The following is a 19297-nucleotide window of genomic DNA, read 5'->3' as shown; positions in this document are numbered from 1 at the left end:
GTGTGTGTGTGTGTGTGTGTGTTGTCCCCTCCCCACACCTGTGAATACATACATACGGAGGCCAGAGGACAATGTCGGCTGTTATTATTCAGTGCCATGTGCCTTGTTCCAGGACAGAGTCTCTGGTTGATCTGGAGATCACAGATTAGTCTAGCCTGGTTGGCCCTGAACTCCATGAATCTCTTTACCTACCCTCACCTTCCCAGAGCTTGGAGTGCAGGTGTGTGTATCATCACACCTCACTCTTTGTACATGGTTTCTGGAGATCACCCTGGACTTCAAGCTTGCCTGCTGAACTACTTTACTGACTGACCTGACTCCCCACTACATATGGATCTGTTTCTTCTCTGCCACCCTCACCCTGGCATGGGAGCTTTTAGGAGTAGAAAAGCCTCTCTTCAACACCGTTCTTATCGTTTGGCCCAGTGTGTGTTCCCTGACTCAATGGCCTGAGCGCCCCTTTCTCCCGATCCCTACAGCTCACAGATGTGTGACCTGCCCTCTGTGTCTGAGGCTCTTTGCCACTGTTCCTTAGCATCTTGAGGTAGCATACAGAGTGCGCAGTCTTATGTGATTTTGTGATCTGTGGCAGCTTGTCGTTCTCATTTCCTTGAAAGAGCAGCTACTCTTCACAGGCTGTTTAGAGCGTGGCTAGTCTCCAGTTTCATTAAGGACTTCCTGCTGAGCCCTGCTAATGTCTTCATGTGCCACGTTGGCCTGTCCCCAGGAAACACACTCTGATTTCTGTGGGGCTGTCAATAGTTGCACCTCTTAACGGGAAGTGGCTTGCTGATGGAATCTCAAGGACTTTAATCATGGGCCAATTTGGGGGAGTCTCTTAGGCAGCCACGTGGTTTGGAAGTCTTCAAATCACCTCTCCTGTGGAATCTTTGTTTGAGGCACTGTCTTGTTTTGACCTGTCCTGAATTTCATGGCAGTCCAGACCTGAGGGTCCGGAAAGCCTTTGTGGAGGACCTGCGGTGTGTTGTTGGTTAGAGCCTTTCTTTGCTCTCCTGGGCCAGATTGAGTGGCAAGCGCCCAGGGCTTGGGCCTCTCTGTTGCTCTGAACGTGGTTCTAGTCCCTGCCCTTGGGACTTGGGTGTCCTGTCAAGAGCCTGTTTGTGCCTGCATTCTTTCTGATGGATCATAACCCCCATGGTCAAGGAATAGAAACAATCCAAGTGAACCATGCTGTCATGATCTGGCCTTTAGTGTTTGGCCAAGGTTTAGTACCACAGAATCATCTTTTGTTCTGTCGAGGGCGGGGTGGTCACAGGGCATATGTACTGTGAGTTTTGGCCAGAGTGTGTATGTGTGTCATCAGCTCTTCATAATAAATTGACTATCAGCCTCTGTGTGTGTAAGTGACTGCACAGCAAACAGAATGTTCCCCCCTAGCAAAGCCCGAAGAGGTACGAACTTCTCTCTGGGCTGAGAACAGTTAATGTGATTATGTTGTAGGAGACAAAGGGGCCTGCCGACTGCGCCTGAGGAGTAAGTTAGTTCTATTAACCAGAGATGCATAATGAGATGTGGGGCCATCGAGAAGAGAAGGACCAGTGGGTGGGCAGGAGGGTCAGTTTGGCTTTACTGAGCATTTGTACTTAGGAAAAAAGTGAAAATTAAGAAGCCAAGACCAAAGGGAAGGACTTGATTCTAGAGCACTGAGATTTTCAGGGGAGAAAGTTCTGCTGAAAAGTTCTGTCCCTCTTTTGCAGCAGAAAGTGCAGGCTCAGCAGGGTAGGAGGACAGAGGATCTCAGCCTCAGCCCTTGGCTTGGTGCAAATACTGTAGGAACATGGGAGGAGGTCAGCTGTCCTATTAGAAAGCTCCCTGGTTACGACAATGTTGATGAATTTACCCATCTAATATAAATGACTATTTATTGGTTAAGGATAGGCGACTCTGGGCAGTTTTGGAGAGCGGAGAGTACAGTGGAAAACCCTTGGTACCCCTTCATCATCACTCTTTCTGAATTTGAGGTTTGACCACAGCTAGACTGGTGGGGAAGTGGTATGGTCTCAAAATGACAGAAGACTTCAACATCAGGTCCCGGTTAGACTGTCAGTGTTATTAGCGCCATAGCAAAATGTAAGTTTCTCTGAGGCTTAGTTTTCTCAGCTGTAGAATGGGCACGATAATGCTACCATGTAGAGCTGTTGGTAGAACAAGAATGTAGTTGGTTAGGGGAGGGGAGAGGGAGGGAGGGGAGCAGAGAAAAATGTAGAGCTCAATAAAATCAATAAAAAAAGAATGTGGTTGATAACAGTATTTTAAAGTAAGCTCCAATAAACAGTACTGGTGGAGAAGAAGGTGGTGGTGATGGTGATGGCAGTTATCTAGGTTAAAAGAGCTTCATTGGCTTTTGGACAGTAGTGTGAAGGAAAAGAATTATTCTGTACTGTAGTCTGCCTGTGGATGCAGCCGGACCTCAGTCGTCAGGCATTTGCTTAGCATACACGAGGCTCTGAGTGTGATCCCTACTAATACACATGCACACACACAGAGAGCCAACTTCTGGACTCCTGAGGATGTGGAGACTAGCACACGTGACCACCTCCCGTTACAGCTTTGTTTATGAAATCACCCACGTGACAGCTCAGTGATCAAAATGTGTGCAGCAGAGACAGACAAGAACAGACGGACTTTTTAAAGGGGAAAGTAGAGAAAGTGGATTTTTTATGCCATTAAGTAGCATAAATAAGGGAAGTGTTGCCCATACATGAAGTTCCTGCACGCCAGAGTCTTTTGTTCCTGCTTGTTTAAAGGGCACAGAACACATTTGGTTGGAATGAGGATATTGCATATTAATCGGCTCTGTTTATTGTCCCTCTTGCTTAAGCCCCCACTTCTCCTCACAGCCCTCGTCAGGTGCACACTTTCCATCCGATACTCAGAGCACACACAGTGTGGACCCTTGTCTCTCCCAGGACATCACCCTGTCCACATGTCACAGCTGGATTTGAATATTGCTGCTTCCCAGTCAGTGGCTTTGAGATTTGTATAACTTCTTGGGTCTTACAATCTAGTTTCTGCATGGTGGCAAATGACAATAATGATGATGCTAATTTTATATTTACTTCCTACTGTTGCTATCACAAATTAGCAAAACTTAATGGCCTTTCAGTACCACAAATTATCTTAGTTTTAGTCAGAAGTCCCAAACTGAATCTTGTAAGGCAAAACTCAAGACATCAGAAGGGCTTGTGCTCCTCCTTGACGTTCTAGGGGGGAGCCTACTCCTACTTTTAGCTGCTAGGTAGGAGCTGAACGTTTTCTTTGGTTTGTGTCTCTTCCAGCAGGGATGTCACTCTGGCTTCCATTGTCACATCCCCTCTGAATCTGACCTTTCTTGTCCTCCTGCTACAAGGACTCTGTGGTTACATTGATTCTACCCAGGAGAACACAGAACATCTGTCATAGCAGAACATACATCCTAGCCATGCCGGCAAAGCGCCATTGGCGGCATCAGGTGGCATATTCACCAATCAGAACCTGGAGACCTTTGGTGGATCATGAGTCTCTCTAGGGGATTGTGAATGCAGATAACGCAAGACACACAGATACACGGGATGTGTGCTGAGCATTGTACACATCACCACAAGCCATTGCTCCTTGCTGATGCCCCCCTCCTCTGTCAAATGCCTGCCGTCTGCTCTGTTCAGTCAGCTCTCCCACTGACCTTGAACACACACTACTGCACTGACCTGACTTTGTCCTCCTGCATCTTCCTGGCCCTGCCCCTCTGTTGATGCACATTGAAACATATTCCTCCTTTGAGACCCATTTCGAACTCTCCTTTCTCCACTAACGAGTCCCGAGTGTTACCTTAGTCAAGAGAAATCTCTGTGAAGACATGTATTTGTCTCAAAGGCTACTGCACTTCTCTATCAGTGAAGGTGTGTGGCCGGCCTATGAACCAGAGCTGTATAACCAGTTCATAGGAGTCCTGTCTAGACAGGCTGTCTCCACAGCACAGAGGACAAACTTGGCTGTGGGATAGGGCTGTCACTGGCATTTTGTCATTGTGATTTAGCTAGTTGACTGATCCAATTAAAATATCCAGTGCAGGGCTTTAATTAGCTAGTCATTTTGTATAGATTATTATATTGATTATTCTCTCTCTTTTCCCAAACATTTCTCCATTTCATTAACTTTTAATCGAGAAAGTATGGGTACATAATAGAAGGAATTGAAAAGAGTCTCCAGTGAGCTTCACTCCACGCCACTCCCCAGAGGAAGCAGTGTTATGGCTTCTTCATCCTTCCCAAGATAATCTCTCTGTCTCTCTGTCTCTGTCTGTCTCTCTCTCTCTCTTTCGTGTGTGTGTGTGTCTGTGAGTGATATAAATGTGAACATAACATAACATATATTATTTAACTTATATCTTGGGGATAATTCAATTATATAAATCTATTTTGTTATTTTAAATAGGTATTTAGTGTCCTATTATGTATTTGTGTATTTTTACCTGTTTGTTCTGGAGACAGTTTTGCTATGTAGCTCAGGCAGATCTGGATCTCACTGTGTAGCCCAGGCTGACTTGGATCTCACTATGTAGCCCAAGCCCAGGCTGACTTGGATCTCACTATGTAGCCCAGGTTACCTGTATCTCACTGTGTTTCCCAGGCTACCTGGATCTCACTATGAAGCCCAGGATGACCTGGATCTCACTGTGTGGCCCAGGCTGACCTGGATCTCATTGTGTAGACCACAGACTCAGGATGCTCCCCCTTCCTCACTTCCCATGTGCTGAGATCATAAGTCTGTGCCACCATGCCATCTCCATTACATTTTTTTCATATTGTTCAGGATCTTCCTAATTCTTTGCTATTTCTAACACTATTGCTTTTTTTTTTAAAAAAAAAAAGCAGAATATTGATACTATTTTCTTTGTGTAGGTGCAGTCAGTGGTCCTATTACTCATTATTGAGTTGTAAGAACTCTGGTTTTTATGGGGGAGCTTAGAGAATTAAGGGGACACTGTTAGGTATCCAGTCTTCAAGAAGCCCGGAAACTCTTCAAGTTCTTGTTCAGACATTGCTCTAAACAACAATGAAAGTCAGCCTTTCAGGAGTTTTGCAATAAGATGGTCCTACCAGGCTCTGGTTCAGACCCTTAATCCCAGCTATGTAGGAGGCTGAGGCAGGAGGATCACGAGGTCAAGGGCTGCTTTGTCGATGAGGTGAATTCAAGACCAGCTTGAACAACTTAATGAGAACCTGTTTCAGAAATCAAAACTAAAACAAGGGATGCAGCTAGTCCATTGGTAGAGAACTTCCCTAGCAGGTGTAAGCCTTGGGCTCCATCCCTAGTACTGTTTGGAAAAAAAAAAAAGAGGGCCTGTGATGGACAGGACAAAACTGGCCATGTTTCCAACAAATATTCTGTTCTATCCCAGCCCTCAACTCACATTTCTATCGACAATTTGGGGGTGATGCCCAGCAGCTCTATTAAAGGAACTGCCCTGTTACTGAAAGAAATTGAACTCTGTAATAGTCACAGAGAAGGTAACAAGTACCCTCTAAGTCTGTGTCCTTGTCATATCTGAGGAGGGCATGAAGGCTCTGTGAAGAGCCACCTCTGTAGAGAGATGTCTTCCTAATGACATCAGCATAAACTGTCACAAGATAATACAGAAAGATGAAAATATTCCTGGAGTTCCTGATTCATCTAATTCAGTCCTCCAGCACCCATTGTCAAATATTCTCATACAGCAAGTAGCCCGTATACATGTTTTATGGGCCTGTAAATGACACTAGCTGTGGCCTTGAAAGCCTTCCTGGTCCCCGAAGAGCCAAAACATTTTACTTGCCACCATCTCCAAAAACTAGGCTTTCCAGAATCCTTCCTGATCGTGTGATAAGAAATAAAAACAAAATTCGCGGACTCTGTTTGGGTCCATGTCACCCTTTGACAAGTGACATAGGGACCTCAGAGATAAAATATGAGAGGCTGACGAAGAATCGAGGGGGAAAGTTGTGCCATTAAATGAAGCGTGTTCTGAGGATGGCAGTATGCATTCACTTGGAATTTATTTGTCTGCTCTATTTGGATCAGTGACTCTATTAACAGTAAAGATTTAGTGCCGCAGAACAGCAGCCTTTGGAAACTGAAGATGTCAAAGGCAGTGAGGGTGGCAGCCATTTGATGCCTCTCGTAGTCTCAAGTTTTGTCACAATAGAGACCTGCTTCAGTGGCTCGAGACGCAGAAATGTACTGAGACTCGGAATGGATCTGGGCAGCACTCAGGCTAATCGGATCAATATTTAAGGATTCTTCTCCATGGTTCTTGATGATCCCATGGAAATTTGTTTGTCAATGTAGAATTACCAGTTGTAGAGGAAGATGGAATTTTTTTTTTTTTCCAGTTACAAAGAATCAAAACTAGGGTCGTGGCTCAGTTGCTGAAGTGCTTGCTTCAAGCCTGAGGACCTAAGCTTGGGTCCCTAGCGCCCTGCAGAAAGTGGAACTCAACAATGCTTGTCTGTAACCCCATCATTGGGGGAGGGGAAGGAAGACAACTGGATCCTTGAAGCTTGCTGGGCAGCAGTTCTGGCAAAATTGGTGAGACCCAGGTTCACGAGATAACTTGTTTTAAAAAGTAAGGAATACTCTGTTGTGTATTGGAAACAACCTAAGTGCCCCTGGACTGAAGACTGGGTAAGGAAGATGTGGTACATTTAAACAATACTAAACAGTGGTAAAAAAAAAATAATGACATTTTGAAATTTGCAGGCAAATGAATGGATCTAGAAAACATCATATTGAGTGAGGTAACCCAGACCCAGAAAGACAAAGATCATATGTCCTCACTCATAAGTGGCTTTTAGACATAAAGCAAAGAAAAACCAGCCTACAATTCACAATCCCAGAAAACCTAGACAACAAAGAGGACTCTAAGAGAGTCATACATGGATCTAATCTACATGGGAAATAGAGAAAGATAAAATCTCCTGAGTAAACTGGGAGCATGGGGACCAAAGGAGAGGATTGAAGGGGAGGGAAGAGGCAGGGAGGAGAGCAGAGAAAAATGTATAGCTCAACAAAATCAATAAAAGGTAAGGAATAAGTTATATATATATATATATATCATTCATATATAACATATATGATTACACTGCATAGCATTCATTCATATATAACATTCATATTTACTGATGCATAGCCTACTATGTGATTGCCAAGTAGAGGGCTTTGTAAGACACACTGTAGAAAACAGATGCCCTGTCTATATTGGACACTAGTTTTGTGCAGTGTGCATAGTTGCTCTGTGAGGATAGGAAATCAGGACCCTTTTGATGTGCTTGCTTTGCAGAATCTGACTTTTACACTGGGGTGTCTTGGGCCTTTGGTCAGTGTGCTGACTCAGTATACTGAAAGACACTTTCAGGAGGTGTTGGCATCTCTCAGAGTACTTGGTTTCTGCCAGGGGAGTGGCTGAGACACGGAAGCCATCTTAGTCCAGTGCTATTGTGATTCATTCACTTTCTCTGCTCAGGAAGAGGGCTGTTGGGGTTAGCGTGTGGGTTTTTTTTTTCTATTTTAAGAATTGACTGTTCTGAAACAATAGCTCTAAACGGTGCCTGTCTAGTTCCTAGATTTTCTCAAGACAAATATCACTGACTCCATTGTCTTTTCCTGATCAAGTTCTTTTCCTAATTTTTTTTAAATACATAGCGTCTCTGCCTAACAACAGGGAAGACGGTATGCTTGGTGGAACAGAAGATTTTGATAGATGGTGAAAGGCCTGGAGTGATGTTGGAGGGCCCAGTTCAGGGTGCGATGCTGGTAACAGGCTAAAAGCGATGCTGTTAATAAAGTTAATAACACAATCGATCTGGTTCATATGTAAAATAACTAAAAAGCACAAAAAGGCAATGAGCCAAGAATAGCTGACTCTCAGCGGATAGGGCTGATCATTCCAGCATCTGATTATTTCTTGGTCTAATTTGGGAAGAATATAATTTTACCAAATGGTTGGTTTAGCATACTTCTTGAATCAAAATGACAATTCCTGATCCTTCCTGAAAGTCGTTTCGTCTAAGGAATCTGTGTGTATGTGTGTGTGTGTTCATCTTTGTGTGTGTGTTCATCTGTGTGTGTGTGTTCATCTTTGTGTGTGTGTTCATCTGTGTGTGATTGTTCCTCTCTTTCTCTCCCTCTCTCTCTCTCTCTCTGTATCTCTTTCTCTCTCTCTCTCTCTCTCTCTCTTTCTGTCTCTCTCCCTCTCTCCATTTGTATGTGAGTGAACTTATATATTGATGTAAGTGAAGGGCAGATGATGACGTCTGTTGTCATCCGTTGGAAGCTGTGTACCTTGGTTACTGTTAAACAAAGTCTCTCAGTAGCCTGGAGATCACCGTGTTGTCTGGGCAGAGGGCTCCAGGCAACCACTTGTCTCTGCCTTCTCGGTGCTGGGATTGCAGGTGTAAACCACTACACCTGGCAGCTACACGGGGGCAGGGAATCCAAACTCTGGTCCTCACGCTTGTGTAGCAAGTGCGTTACTGACTAGCCTATCTTCTCAGCCCCTGAAGATAGTGTGTTTACCATTTCAGCTTGACTAACATCACAGAACACCCAACTACTGAAAACTATAGTAGACTGGAAGCTGAAGTCTTGTTTCTTTCAAGATTAAGTTGTTCTTATATGAGAAGAGAATTTGTATTTAAGTTATGTACATTCTGAGCACCCAGCTATGCATTATTCTTTTAGACTATTTGATATTTTTCCTAATTTCAGGTTAAAGATTACTAGCAAATGGGAAAGCAGAAGTCAGAAGGTTCTAGTTTCCGAGACTGGTGATAAGTTCCCTAAGATGGCGGCCATCTTGCTGGCCCCTCTCACTTTCTTTTCAAGAAACAGCCTGGATATGCTCCCCAGGTTGCCCTCAAGATCTTAGGTTCAAGCTGTCCTCTTGCTCAGTTTCCTGAACATCTGTAGCTCCAGGTGTGCACTACCGTGCTTACCTACTGCTCTGATGGTCACAATTGGAGTGAGCAGGTGCCTCAGTAAGGACACTAGGATTTCCTTGCCTCTGTTCTCAACTCTCACCTCGATAGAAGATACAGATCTGGAGTTAGGATGTTCTGAATGTCTCTATGTATTTTCACCATGCCAGCCATGGTTCACAAAACCTTTAATGCTGGTTATTAGCCTAGGCATCCTCAGGGCACGGGTCATATGCTGCCTTTTCAGAGGAGGTGGGGAGATGAGGCATTGCCCAGAGCCCAGCCCATTCGCCCTCCCATTAGTCACCATCACACTCAGGGTGGCCTGGGTATGGGTCCTCAGTGGATTGGGTGCAGCAGTCTATAGCAGGAGTCCATTCTTGAGCCTTATTACGGCAAAACAAAGGGCCATTCTTTATGAAGTTTAAAGCTTAAGCAATTGCTTAAAATTCTTTAGTCCCATGACATTTGCCTAGTCTGGAAACTCCGTTCTCCAGAGATGGTTTCCTCCTTGGTACCCACCTCTGGATCCCAGCAGTCTGCCTCCAGGTGATGGTTTGATGTGAGGCACAGCAGGGGAGGAGTCAGGCCTGCAGTTTCTGCAGTTCTCTCCAGCTGCAGAGGTTGTTAGCATCTAAGAACAACCTGTCTGACCACTCTGGTTATTTGTCACAGACGAATTTCACTGATAGCTTGAGTAATTTTTTTTGAATAACGATTTCCTTTATAATTTAATAAATATTTTTGTCATAATTTGAAAGCGTGTAATTTTCCAGAACCCTGAAATCTTTATTTCTCCTACAATTGTATGTTTCTATCACCTTGAGGTCTGCACGGCACCCTGTTTTCTCTTTCTCTTTCTTTCCTATGAGTTTTTACTTATTGACATCAATTCACAGATCTAATATTTTCACCATCAGAACCAAGAGTGCTATGTTAACCTTCTTGGGCAGGTGTGAACAAACATGTCCCACGTCGTGTCCCTTGAGTGGAGATGAAGAAAGCAGCCATGTTGCCGAGGAGGAGGCCTGCCTTGTCCTTCGGGCACACTAACATCTCAGGCGGCTGTTGGCCAGGTAGAAACGGGACCGTCTAGGACAGCGTTGTGCCTGCCACTTGGTTCTGCTCACATTTACGACCTACAGAGTACAAGTGGAAAGCATGCTCCACCACCCTCTACTTTACTTCCTTGGCATTTAGCTTCTTGAGTTGTCTGAAGGCCTACTAGGCTCTCAGACCTTTTCCCTTGCTGTGGTCCTTGCTACCTCCAGCCCAGCCTCCTGAAACTGTGTTGAGTAATTCCACAGAAAGTGTCTGAAAGGTCCATTCACCCCTTTTATTAATGATGCTCTTAGCTGCCTTGAACTGGGGTGTCTTCAAGTGATTTCTGCTTATTGTGAGAACAATGACAATGTATGTTCATCTTACAGTGTCTAAGTCTAGAAAGCATCACCTTTGGAAAACTTAAGGAAGATAGATTTATGCGTGTTGCTTGGGTAAATGAGAAAAGTGGTTTTGCATGCTCGAACTTAGGAGTAAAGTGTTCCCCTGGCAACACTTTCTGCTTCTTCTGCTGTTGTCACCTTCAGTACTGGGGTGGCAGGCTCCCGGGTAACAGTAAGCACCACCCCTGCACGGTGTACTAAAGAAGACCTCAGAGGGGGCTAAAGAGAGGGCTCGGTTAGCGAAGTGTTTACGGACCTGAGTACACGCAGGAAAACGCCAAGTGATGTGCGGTGGCGTGTGCTTGTAATCCTAGTGCTCAGGGCAAAGCAGGTGGGCCCTAGGCTTCCTGGCCAACCATTACAGCCCACATGGCCTTTCCAGGCTGGCAAGAGAGCCTGTCACCAAAAACAAGGTAGATGGCACCTGAGGAATGATAATGGAAGTTGTCCTTTGGTGTATACACACCTGAATGTGTACCTGGAGGCACACGTACACACCTATACACAGAAACTAACACACACTCACAGACACATGCATATTCATACTCACATATACACATGAACATACTCAGACACACAGATGCACACACTCACACACACACACGAATGTGTACCTGGAGGCACATATACACACCTATACACAGAAACTAACACACACTCACAGACACACGCATATTCATACTCACATATACACATGCACATACTCAGACACACAGATACTCACACACACTCACACACATTCACACACACACACATCCATTCTCACATATACACATGCACATGCTCAGACACACTCACGCTCACACACACACACCCCACGCACGATAAAAGAAAGACTCAGAGGGATCCATGAATGTGTCTGGTTCTCCACTCTATCCTGCCTCTGCACTAGGCTCAGTGCTTGATGTCCTGGTTCTGAAAGACATTGGCAGCGACTCCTTGTGCACTGTAACTTTCAGAGTTGCCCAAGGACTAGATTAGTTGACACATGCCAGAGAATTCTGTAGATGCCAAGCAGCCCATGCCCCCTGACCCCCTGTAATTTCCCTGTGAGTCCTCTCATCTTTTGGGAGGTAACAAAATGTGAAGAGTCTTTCACATTTTCCCACTGTCTCTATGGGAAGCCTTGCCATGGAGTAGACACGTATAAGCATTCTCTTGTTGTTTTTTATTGTGCTAAGATAGGCATACCATAAACTTTATCATTTTAACCTCTTTGGGTGTGGGTTCTATGGCCTGAACTCTTACACGTTGTTGTGTAACCACCACCATCTGCTTCTTTTCATTTTCCAGACTCCGTCCCAGTTAAACGGTCACTTCCTGTTCTCCTTTTCTCCAGCCCAGTTTACTTGCTATCTATGACCCTGAATGTTCCAGGGACCTCACGGAGTGGAAACACATAGGTTACCTTTCTGTGACTGGTGTCTTTCATCAAGCACATGTCTTCAAGGTTCATCTCTACTGGACCATGTGCCAGAGCCCCTTAAGGGATGATTAATGTTCCATTTTATGTATGGCATGTGTGTCTGGCCCCTCACTGGCCACCCAGTATAGCTCACATACTGATTGGCCAGTGAGCCCAGGGAACCACTCTGCCTCCCCAGAATTAGGGCTCTTTGTTCGTCTGTTTATCCATCACTTGATTTCTTCTTTAAATCTCATGGCTGTTATGATTATGGAAAAAAAGTCATCTCTTTTCAAATCTTCCTTTCTCTCCCTGTCTGTCTCTCTCTCTCTCATTGTGTGTGTGTGTGTGTGTGTGTGTGTGTGTGTGTGTGTGTGTACACATACTGTACCTATTGTATGTGTGGACATGTGTAGTGCATATGTCTCCCTGAGCATGTGTGGAGGCTAGAAGCTGATGTCAGTTGTCCTTTGGGTCTGCTGTCTACCTTATTGTTGGAGACAGGGTCTCTCACTGAACTCAGAGCTCACAGATTGACTAGGCTGCCTAGCCAGCAGCTCCAGGGATCCATCCACCTGTCTCCCTGCTCTGCACTAGGGTTATAGCTGTATGTGACTATGTCCAGCTTTTAAATGGGTGCTGGAGATCTGACCTGCTTCCTTTTGAGTCTGTACCTGGGGGTATAAAATGTAGGCTGCCTTTTATTCAGAGAGGGTGGGACTATACCCCTGGCTTTATGATTTGACTTCAGCAACTATTTCTGGGGCTTTCTCATGTGTCCTGAACCTGTCCCATGTCCATCTCTAAGCACCTCATGCATGGCTCATGTTGTCAAGCCTGAGCTGCTTAGTTTGTGAAACATTTTGTGTATGTGGGCCCCATGGTTCTGCCCTCACAGGGACCTTAGATAGATTGTTCTACCCACAGGAACAAAGGCAGAGAACGGTCCGCTGCCGGAGTGCCACCCCTCTCTCAGTCCTCTCCCTAACCTCCCAACTCAGCTCTAATCTCACTTTCTCACCATTTCCCAGGAAGAAAATGACTCACAGGGGTAAACAGTGTTTTCCTTTGTGGGAGCCTCATGTCTGCAGGTGAGGGTCCCCTTTTATGCAGACTGTCTCCTCTGCATCGGCCATGGCCATGGTCTCTTCTTGTCTGTAGAGATTCCCTGGGGACAATAAAAGAGCTGGGGTATGTGCAGAGCAGGGTAGTGGCCAGTGAGAGAGGAGAGGCCTGACGGTAGCTATTGACCCACGCCTAGCAGGTGCTTGCAGCACTGAAGGGATTCTCTGTTCCGGAGAAAGGACTTGGCAGATTGGAAAGATGCCCGGGGTGGGGGAAACCAATAAAACCCACTGGGTTAGCAGCATTGAGAACGGGTTTTATAAAGTCTAAAGAATGATCTATGATAGCCCTGCTTTTGATTTTTAATGAGTTTCTTATCTATACAGCAGGCGAAAGTAAAGGAATAAACAGTAAGCAGCAGATGGGTGAAAGCAGAGGATTGATAGCAAACCATCTTCCTACTGGAGGGCGCTCAAAACAGAAACAGACAAAACCCTACCAGAGGTGACTAGAGCAGCCCACTGCAGAGAGTAAAGAAAAGACAACATTAAATCATGGGCTTATAAACACCCAGCGGAAACCGACCAGGGGAAGAACTGTTAGAATTAGCTGAAATTCCTATGGGGTCTCCCTTTGGGTGAGTTTTTTTAAGTAAAAGAACAAACAGTGCAGAAAGGTGATGTTATCTACTTGGGCACTTACAGTTCTGCATCAGGAGTGATTGGGGAAGCCCTGCTGTAACAGTCATGACTAAGTTCCCAGACTGAGAGTTACAGGCAGAGCTGAGCTTTCTTTCTGTAGATGAGTTTCTGTTTTCTCACCATGGGGTAAACAGTAGCAACCTCCTTGGGAGGAGTTCACCTTCTAGCTGTTCTCAAAGGCACAATGCTTTTACACTCGGACTATCTTGTTGTTACCTTTCCTCCATGTCACAGTTGGGGGTGCCCCAGAAAAGGGGGTCTGGAGGACACTTGAAAACAAACATGTTAGAGTCTGGGACCAGAAAGTTCTCCTTACTCCCAGAGTTCGCTTTGAACATGTTCAAACAGCATATGACAATTTCATGGTATACGTTCATTACAAGGAATGGAGTGGAAGACAAAAATAAATGAGGAGACTCTGGTGTGGAATTACCCCTGGTGTGGGAGGCCTGGTCTTTCCCTGGTGAGACTTCTTATTTTTAAGCAGTGCTTCCGTGATGGGGGAGGGATCTGCTGTCTGAGTACTCAGGTCTTCTTCACCCTCATTGGGTAAATCTATCCCAGGACCAGAAGTGATGAGAAGCACATGCCATGGGCTCTGAGCATGTTCTGAACTGGTTTTCTTGGGTCAGTTTCCTTCATAGTGAGCAGATATCACAGGGACTGTCTCCCTCCACAGAATACTCTGTGAAAACTGTTGTGAGGCTATATGTATTTATATTTAATGATGATTATTTTAAGTGACCGAAGAATCTGCAGGATATAGCCTTCTGAGTAAATAATTCTACTTATGAATTCTTTATAGATTTGGGCAAAGGTTCTTGCTGGAATTTCCCATTTGACTGTTTCATTGAATGATTATCTCCTGCCCTGAATAATTAGATTCAGGTCATGAAAATGGACATTCTTTTCTTGCTTGAGAGTTTATGTTCTAGTAGGAACATTATCCCAAAGACTCATAGTCCAGTGTACCAAGCAGATGTGAATCCTGTCCCCTTTTTTCCTGTGTATGCTTAAGAATATCTTTGCTGATGGCTAAAGGATGTGGGGTCTGTTTCTAAGCTTGGACTGGGCAGCCTGACGATGCCATCACTGGCAAGAGATGGGCTCTTTGGCTTCACACATCCTGGTTACAGTGTGTTTCTCTCTTGTCAAAGACTTGGGTTTGTATTTTCAGATGGGCATAATCACTGTATGGTCCTTGTTTGTTTGGTTTCAAAAGGAAATAAGCTGCCGAATGAAAGATTGTCTATCCCTACCAATGAGTTAACCCAAGTGCCAGTCCTTCCTGCAGTGCCAGCTCACACTGTAATTACATCCTTACCTATCCATGAGAATTAATTCAGTGTTTGTGAGACAATCTGGAAAAGTCTGTAGGTGAGAAGGTCTCTATGGACTTGGAGAATTTTAGGCTCTATGACTTTCTGGTCTACATGGTCCTGCTATGACTACCACTCTTTCTCTGTGGGGGAACGTCTTCAGGGAATGTTCTTGTTGCCGACCAAGGGACCCTAACCTAACCATGCTGTATAGCAGGGTGACAAGAGGCACTTCAAAGTGGCCAACCCATGGTAGCTTTCACTGCCCCTTTGTTCCTGTGTTGACATCCACCGTCTCTTTGCACTGAGATACAGTTATCCACATGACTTTCTTCTCCTAAGGGCATTTGGGAAGGAGTCCTGATGGACACCATATAACAGTCACGTGTGTGGTCTTTCTCCTCGTGACTGTGCTGAGATCAGAGGGGCCATTCTGCAACCAAAACCTCTCACTATAATTCTTCTTTTTCTCCCTTTCTGTTCACAGTGGGGCCTTTTCTGAAGTGGTTTTAGCTGAAGAAAAAGCAACTGGGAAACTCTTCGCAGTGAAGTGCATTCCAAAGAAGGCGCTGAAGGGCAAAGAGAGCAGCATCGAGAACGAGATCGCTGTTCTTAGAAAGTAAGTACTGGAGAGAAGGCTCTCCTCCGTCTTGTCTGAGCATCCTCTGGAGCAGGGGTAAGGCCTGGCACTAGGCTGTCTTCACAGGCGTGGGAGAATCCACCAGCTTCCAGCCGGCAGAAAGAGAGGGTCCCTGCAGTTGACGGGGACTCATGCAGTGCTCTGAAAATGCTTTTCTATAGCTCCAGTGTCTTACAATGTAGTAGTCAAGGATGGAGTTCTTTCCAAAGGGCACAGTTGCAGGCTGACTTGATTTTGAACCAAAACCCCACCCTTCATCACAGCTGAGTGACCCTGGTTGGTTCCAGCAGCCCAGCCTCCCTTATAAAGTAGACCTCGGATCATTTCCATAGCATGGAATGCGGAGAATTACAATTATTGCCATTGGCATTGCTTTATTTTTTTATATGGATGTGAAGCTGGCAAGCCCTTGTCCAGCCCCACACATGTATGGTTTCTATGCGACATAGCTCGGAATATCAATCCCTCCTGTGTTATTTCTACACTTTGTGGTTCCCCATCCCCTTTCTCTGTCACTCACACAGCATGGGCATCCCATAGTTTCCAAAGAGCTTCACTTCTTCATTGAATCTTTCCCTTTTCCACGTATAATAAAAGCAAATGAAAACCTCATCCCCTTCAGTACAGTGCTATACACAAGCACTCTGATGTCCTCTGATCCTTCCCCCATGGATGGTCTTCTGAGGTTGGTCCTCACCACGCTCCCTGTACTGCTAGGATTAAATCTTTTCAACATGTCTCATGAAGTTTGAAGGAACAGACCTTATATGGTACCTGCTTCTGCACCTTTGGCATCTATCTGGAAATTTTTGAGTTGGTATTAATAAAAGATGTTCAGAATAGCCTTGAAATTTTTGGGGTTTGGAATCAGTACATAGCAAGAAATCCAGTACAGATAAACAAGTGGAATGGGAACAAACCTTATCTAGGGACCGAAAGAAACCACCACCCACCGTTCGTCCGTCCTGCATAATCTTTCACTTCATTCCTTCGGGGGCCTACAGTGACCCACAGGACAGTGCTCTGCCACTGTCTGTCTAGCCCAGCACCGCTGAGGTGGTCAGGACAGTCTGTCCTGTCCTGACCTTTAGGAAGCTCAGAGAAGAACACAGACTTGATAGCAGTGTTCCAGAACAAATGGGTCTCCACAGTTTTTAGTGTGAGGATTTCTATGTTAGTTTCTAAGTTCTCTAGGCTGTCTGTTGGAATTAGAGAGTTTTAACTGTCTTGAGGAGGATTGCAGGAAATGGGTCTGTAGAAGAGAGTCAGGAGAAACAAAATATTTGCATCAGATAGGAAAACACTATGTTGATGAAACATGTATTGAAATGTTCAATTTATCCATCTGAAATCATCATTTGAAGAAGTTTGTTACTGGGGACATGAAATTATAGTTGTGTTACAGAGAGCTGGCATTTCAGATGGAATTCTCTTTCTAAAGGTTCCACTTTGGGCCCAGGGGTTGTCTGGGCTTAGAAATAAAAGAGCCTGGGAAGTCTATATGTAGTGTTCGAGTTATTTTCCATCCATAAGGACAGTGGATACAGGTACAGGCTTTATAATCTTGTCTTGGTTCATGCCAGGAATATTTTGGTTTAATCAGGATCCCCACCCAATGCCTTGCTAGTAATCAGACAGGGTATTTAAAACCAGGGAGGATCCTAGATTTGGAATGACTTGTTTTGATAGCTTCTCACTATCAGTTGTTGGGATGCCTAGAGGCATGGACTCTTCTCTAGGGAGTAAAGAACAAAGGAATGATTTCTCAGGAGATAAAGGTGGCTTATCTCCTATGCTAGATTATTCTGTTGATCTTTTGCAAATGATTTACAAGTAGGCTAAGAGGAACACCACATCGTAAACAGCTGGAAAAAAAGCACAGGAAATGTAAAGAAAATAGTTCGGCAGCGAGTTTAGAAGGCTACCATGGTCACATTCATTTGTTGAAGAAGTATTTCAACATGCACCATATCTTAGGGTTTCCATTTCCATGATGAAACACTGGAACAAAAGCAAGCTGAAGAGGAAAGGGTTCATTCGGCTTACACTTCCAAACTGTAGGTCATCATTGAAGGAAGCCAGGATAGGAACTCAGACATGGCAGGAACCTGGAGGCAGGAGCTTTGCAGAGACCATGGAGAGATGCTGCTTATTGGCTTACTTCCCATGGCTTGCTCAGCTTGCTTTTTTTTTTTATAGAACCCAGGACCACCAGCCCAGGGGTGGCACTACCCACAATGGGTTGAGCCCACTTCCATCTATTACTAATTAAGAAACTGCCCTATTAGTTGGGCAGTGGAGGTGCACGCCTTTAATCCCAGCATTTGGGAGGAAGATGCAGGCAGATCTCTGTGAGTTCTGAGCCAGACTGGTCTACAAGAACTAGTTCCAGGACAGGCTCCAAAGCAATAGAGAAACCCTGTTTTGAAAAAACAAAAGAAAACATCCCTAGCCAGATATTGTGGAGACATTTTTGCTATTGAGATTTCTTTGTTTTGGATAACCCTAGCTTGTGTTAAGTTGATGTAAAACTAGCCAGCACACACCAGGAAGCAGCACTACCGAACGTGGAGTTCTTGACACCTGTTGGAGGAGGCTGCTTGTTTCTTTCCTGGACATCTGGAACCGAAATAGTCACACAGAAATTGTATTAATCAAATCACTGCTTGGCCTGTTAGCTCTAGCTTCTTATTGGCTAACTCATACATTTTAATTTAACCCATTTCTAGTAATCTGTGTATCACCACGTGGCTGTGGCTTACCAGGTAAAGTTCTGTCTGGCATCTGTCTCTAGTAGGGGCTACATGGCTTCTCTCTCACTCTTCCCTTCTTTCTCCCAGCATTCAGTTTAGTTTTCCCCACCTACCTCTATTCCATGCACAGGCCCAAGACAGTTTCTTTATTAACCAATGGTATTCACAGCATACAGAGGGGAATCCCACATCAGAGACCTGCTATCTAGATTTTGTTACTCACCAGCAAGAAAGTTATAGCTGATTTGGAGACAACATACCCAGGGGTACAGGGATGGGCTTGAGGAAAAGTTGCATGGAGGAGGGCAGCTACATATGTGCATTTTTTTCCAGGACATGAAGGCATTTCCAGCAAGATAGGCATTCCAATCAGAAGGAGCAACTCAAACAGAAGCTAGGAGACAAGGGCTGGATATGTAGTCCAGTGGTAGGTTCCTGCGCAAGGCCCTGGGTTTAATTCCCAAGCTAGCTCCAGGACAGGCTCCAAAGCCACAGAGAAACCCTGTCTCAAAAAAAAAAAAGAAATGAAGAAGAGTTGAGAGGTATATGTGTGTGTGTGTGAGAGAGAGAGAGAGAGGGAGAGGGAGAGGGAGAGGGAGAGGGAGAGAGAGAGAGAGAGAGAGAGAGAGAGAGAGAGAGAGAGAGAGAGAGAGAGGTGTAGGAGAAGTTAGGAGATAGGGAACCAGGCTGTTATTCTGGGGAACTGGCTCCTTTGATGGGGGCAGAGGGTTTGAGGTGAGGCGAAAGGAGCCCTAAGTTTGGAGAAAGGTGGGATGGTGGGACATGCTCTAAACTTGGCTTTGGATCTTGGGCTCCAGGCAGTAGATATGAGGAAGGACCGGGTTATCATGAGAGAAGTAAATGGTGAGGATTTATCGTGAAGTGTCCTGCGGCAGAACGTGGAAGGGCTGATTGGAGGGAGCAGGAGCATGGAGTGAGAACACCTCAGAGGGCACGAGGCAGGCCATGTAGAGAAACGAAGGGGCGTGTTAAAATGGGCTGTGGGCTGGATGGG

The 19297-nt window shown here is 45.1% G+C and overlaps 1 protein-coding gene across 3 annotated transcripts in view; it reads left to right on the top strand.

Annotated features, from left to right (window-relative positions):
* The window catches only part of Camk1d (calcium/calmodulin dependent protein kinase ID), a 413808-nt gene that overhangs the window by 126559 nt on the left and 267952 nt on the right, over window positions 1-19297 (top strand). For all 3 annotated transcript variants that reach the window (XM_013349047.2, XM_005354858.3, XM_005354859.3), the window contains exon 2: window positions 15377-15508. In XM_013349047.2, coding sequence (XP_013204501.1) covers window positions 15377-15508 — 132 coding nt within the window. The remainder of the gene's footprint in view (window positions 1-15376; window positions 15509-19297) is intronic.

This window comes from Microtus ochrogaster, chromosome 16, assembly GCF_000317375.1.
Source record: "Microtus ochrogaster isolate Prairie Vole_2 chromosome 16, MicOch1.0, whole genome shotgun sequence".
Lineage (NCBI taxonomy): Eukaryota > Metazoa > Chordata > Mammalia > Rodentia > Cricetidae > Microtus > Microtus ochrogaster.
Note: the sequence above shows the minus strand (reverse complement) of the source record. Positions and strands in the feature narration are given on the sequence as shown.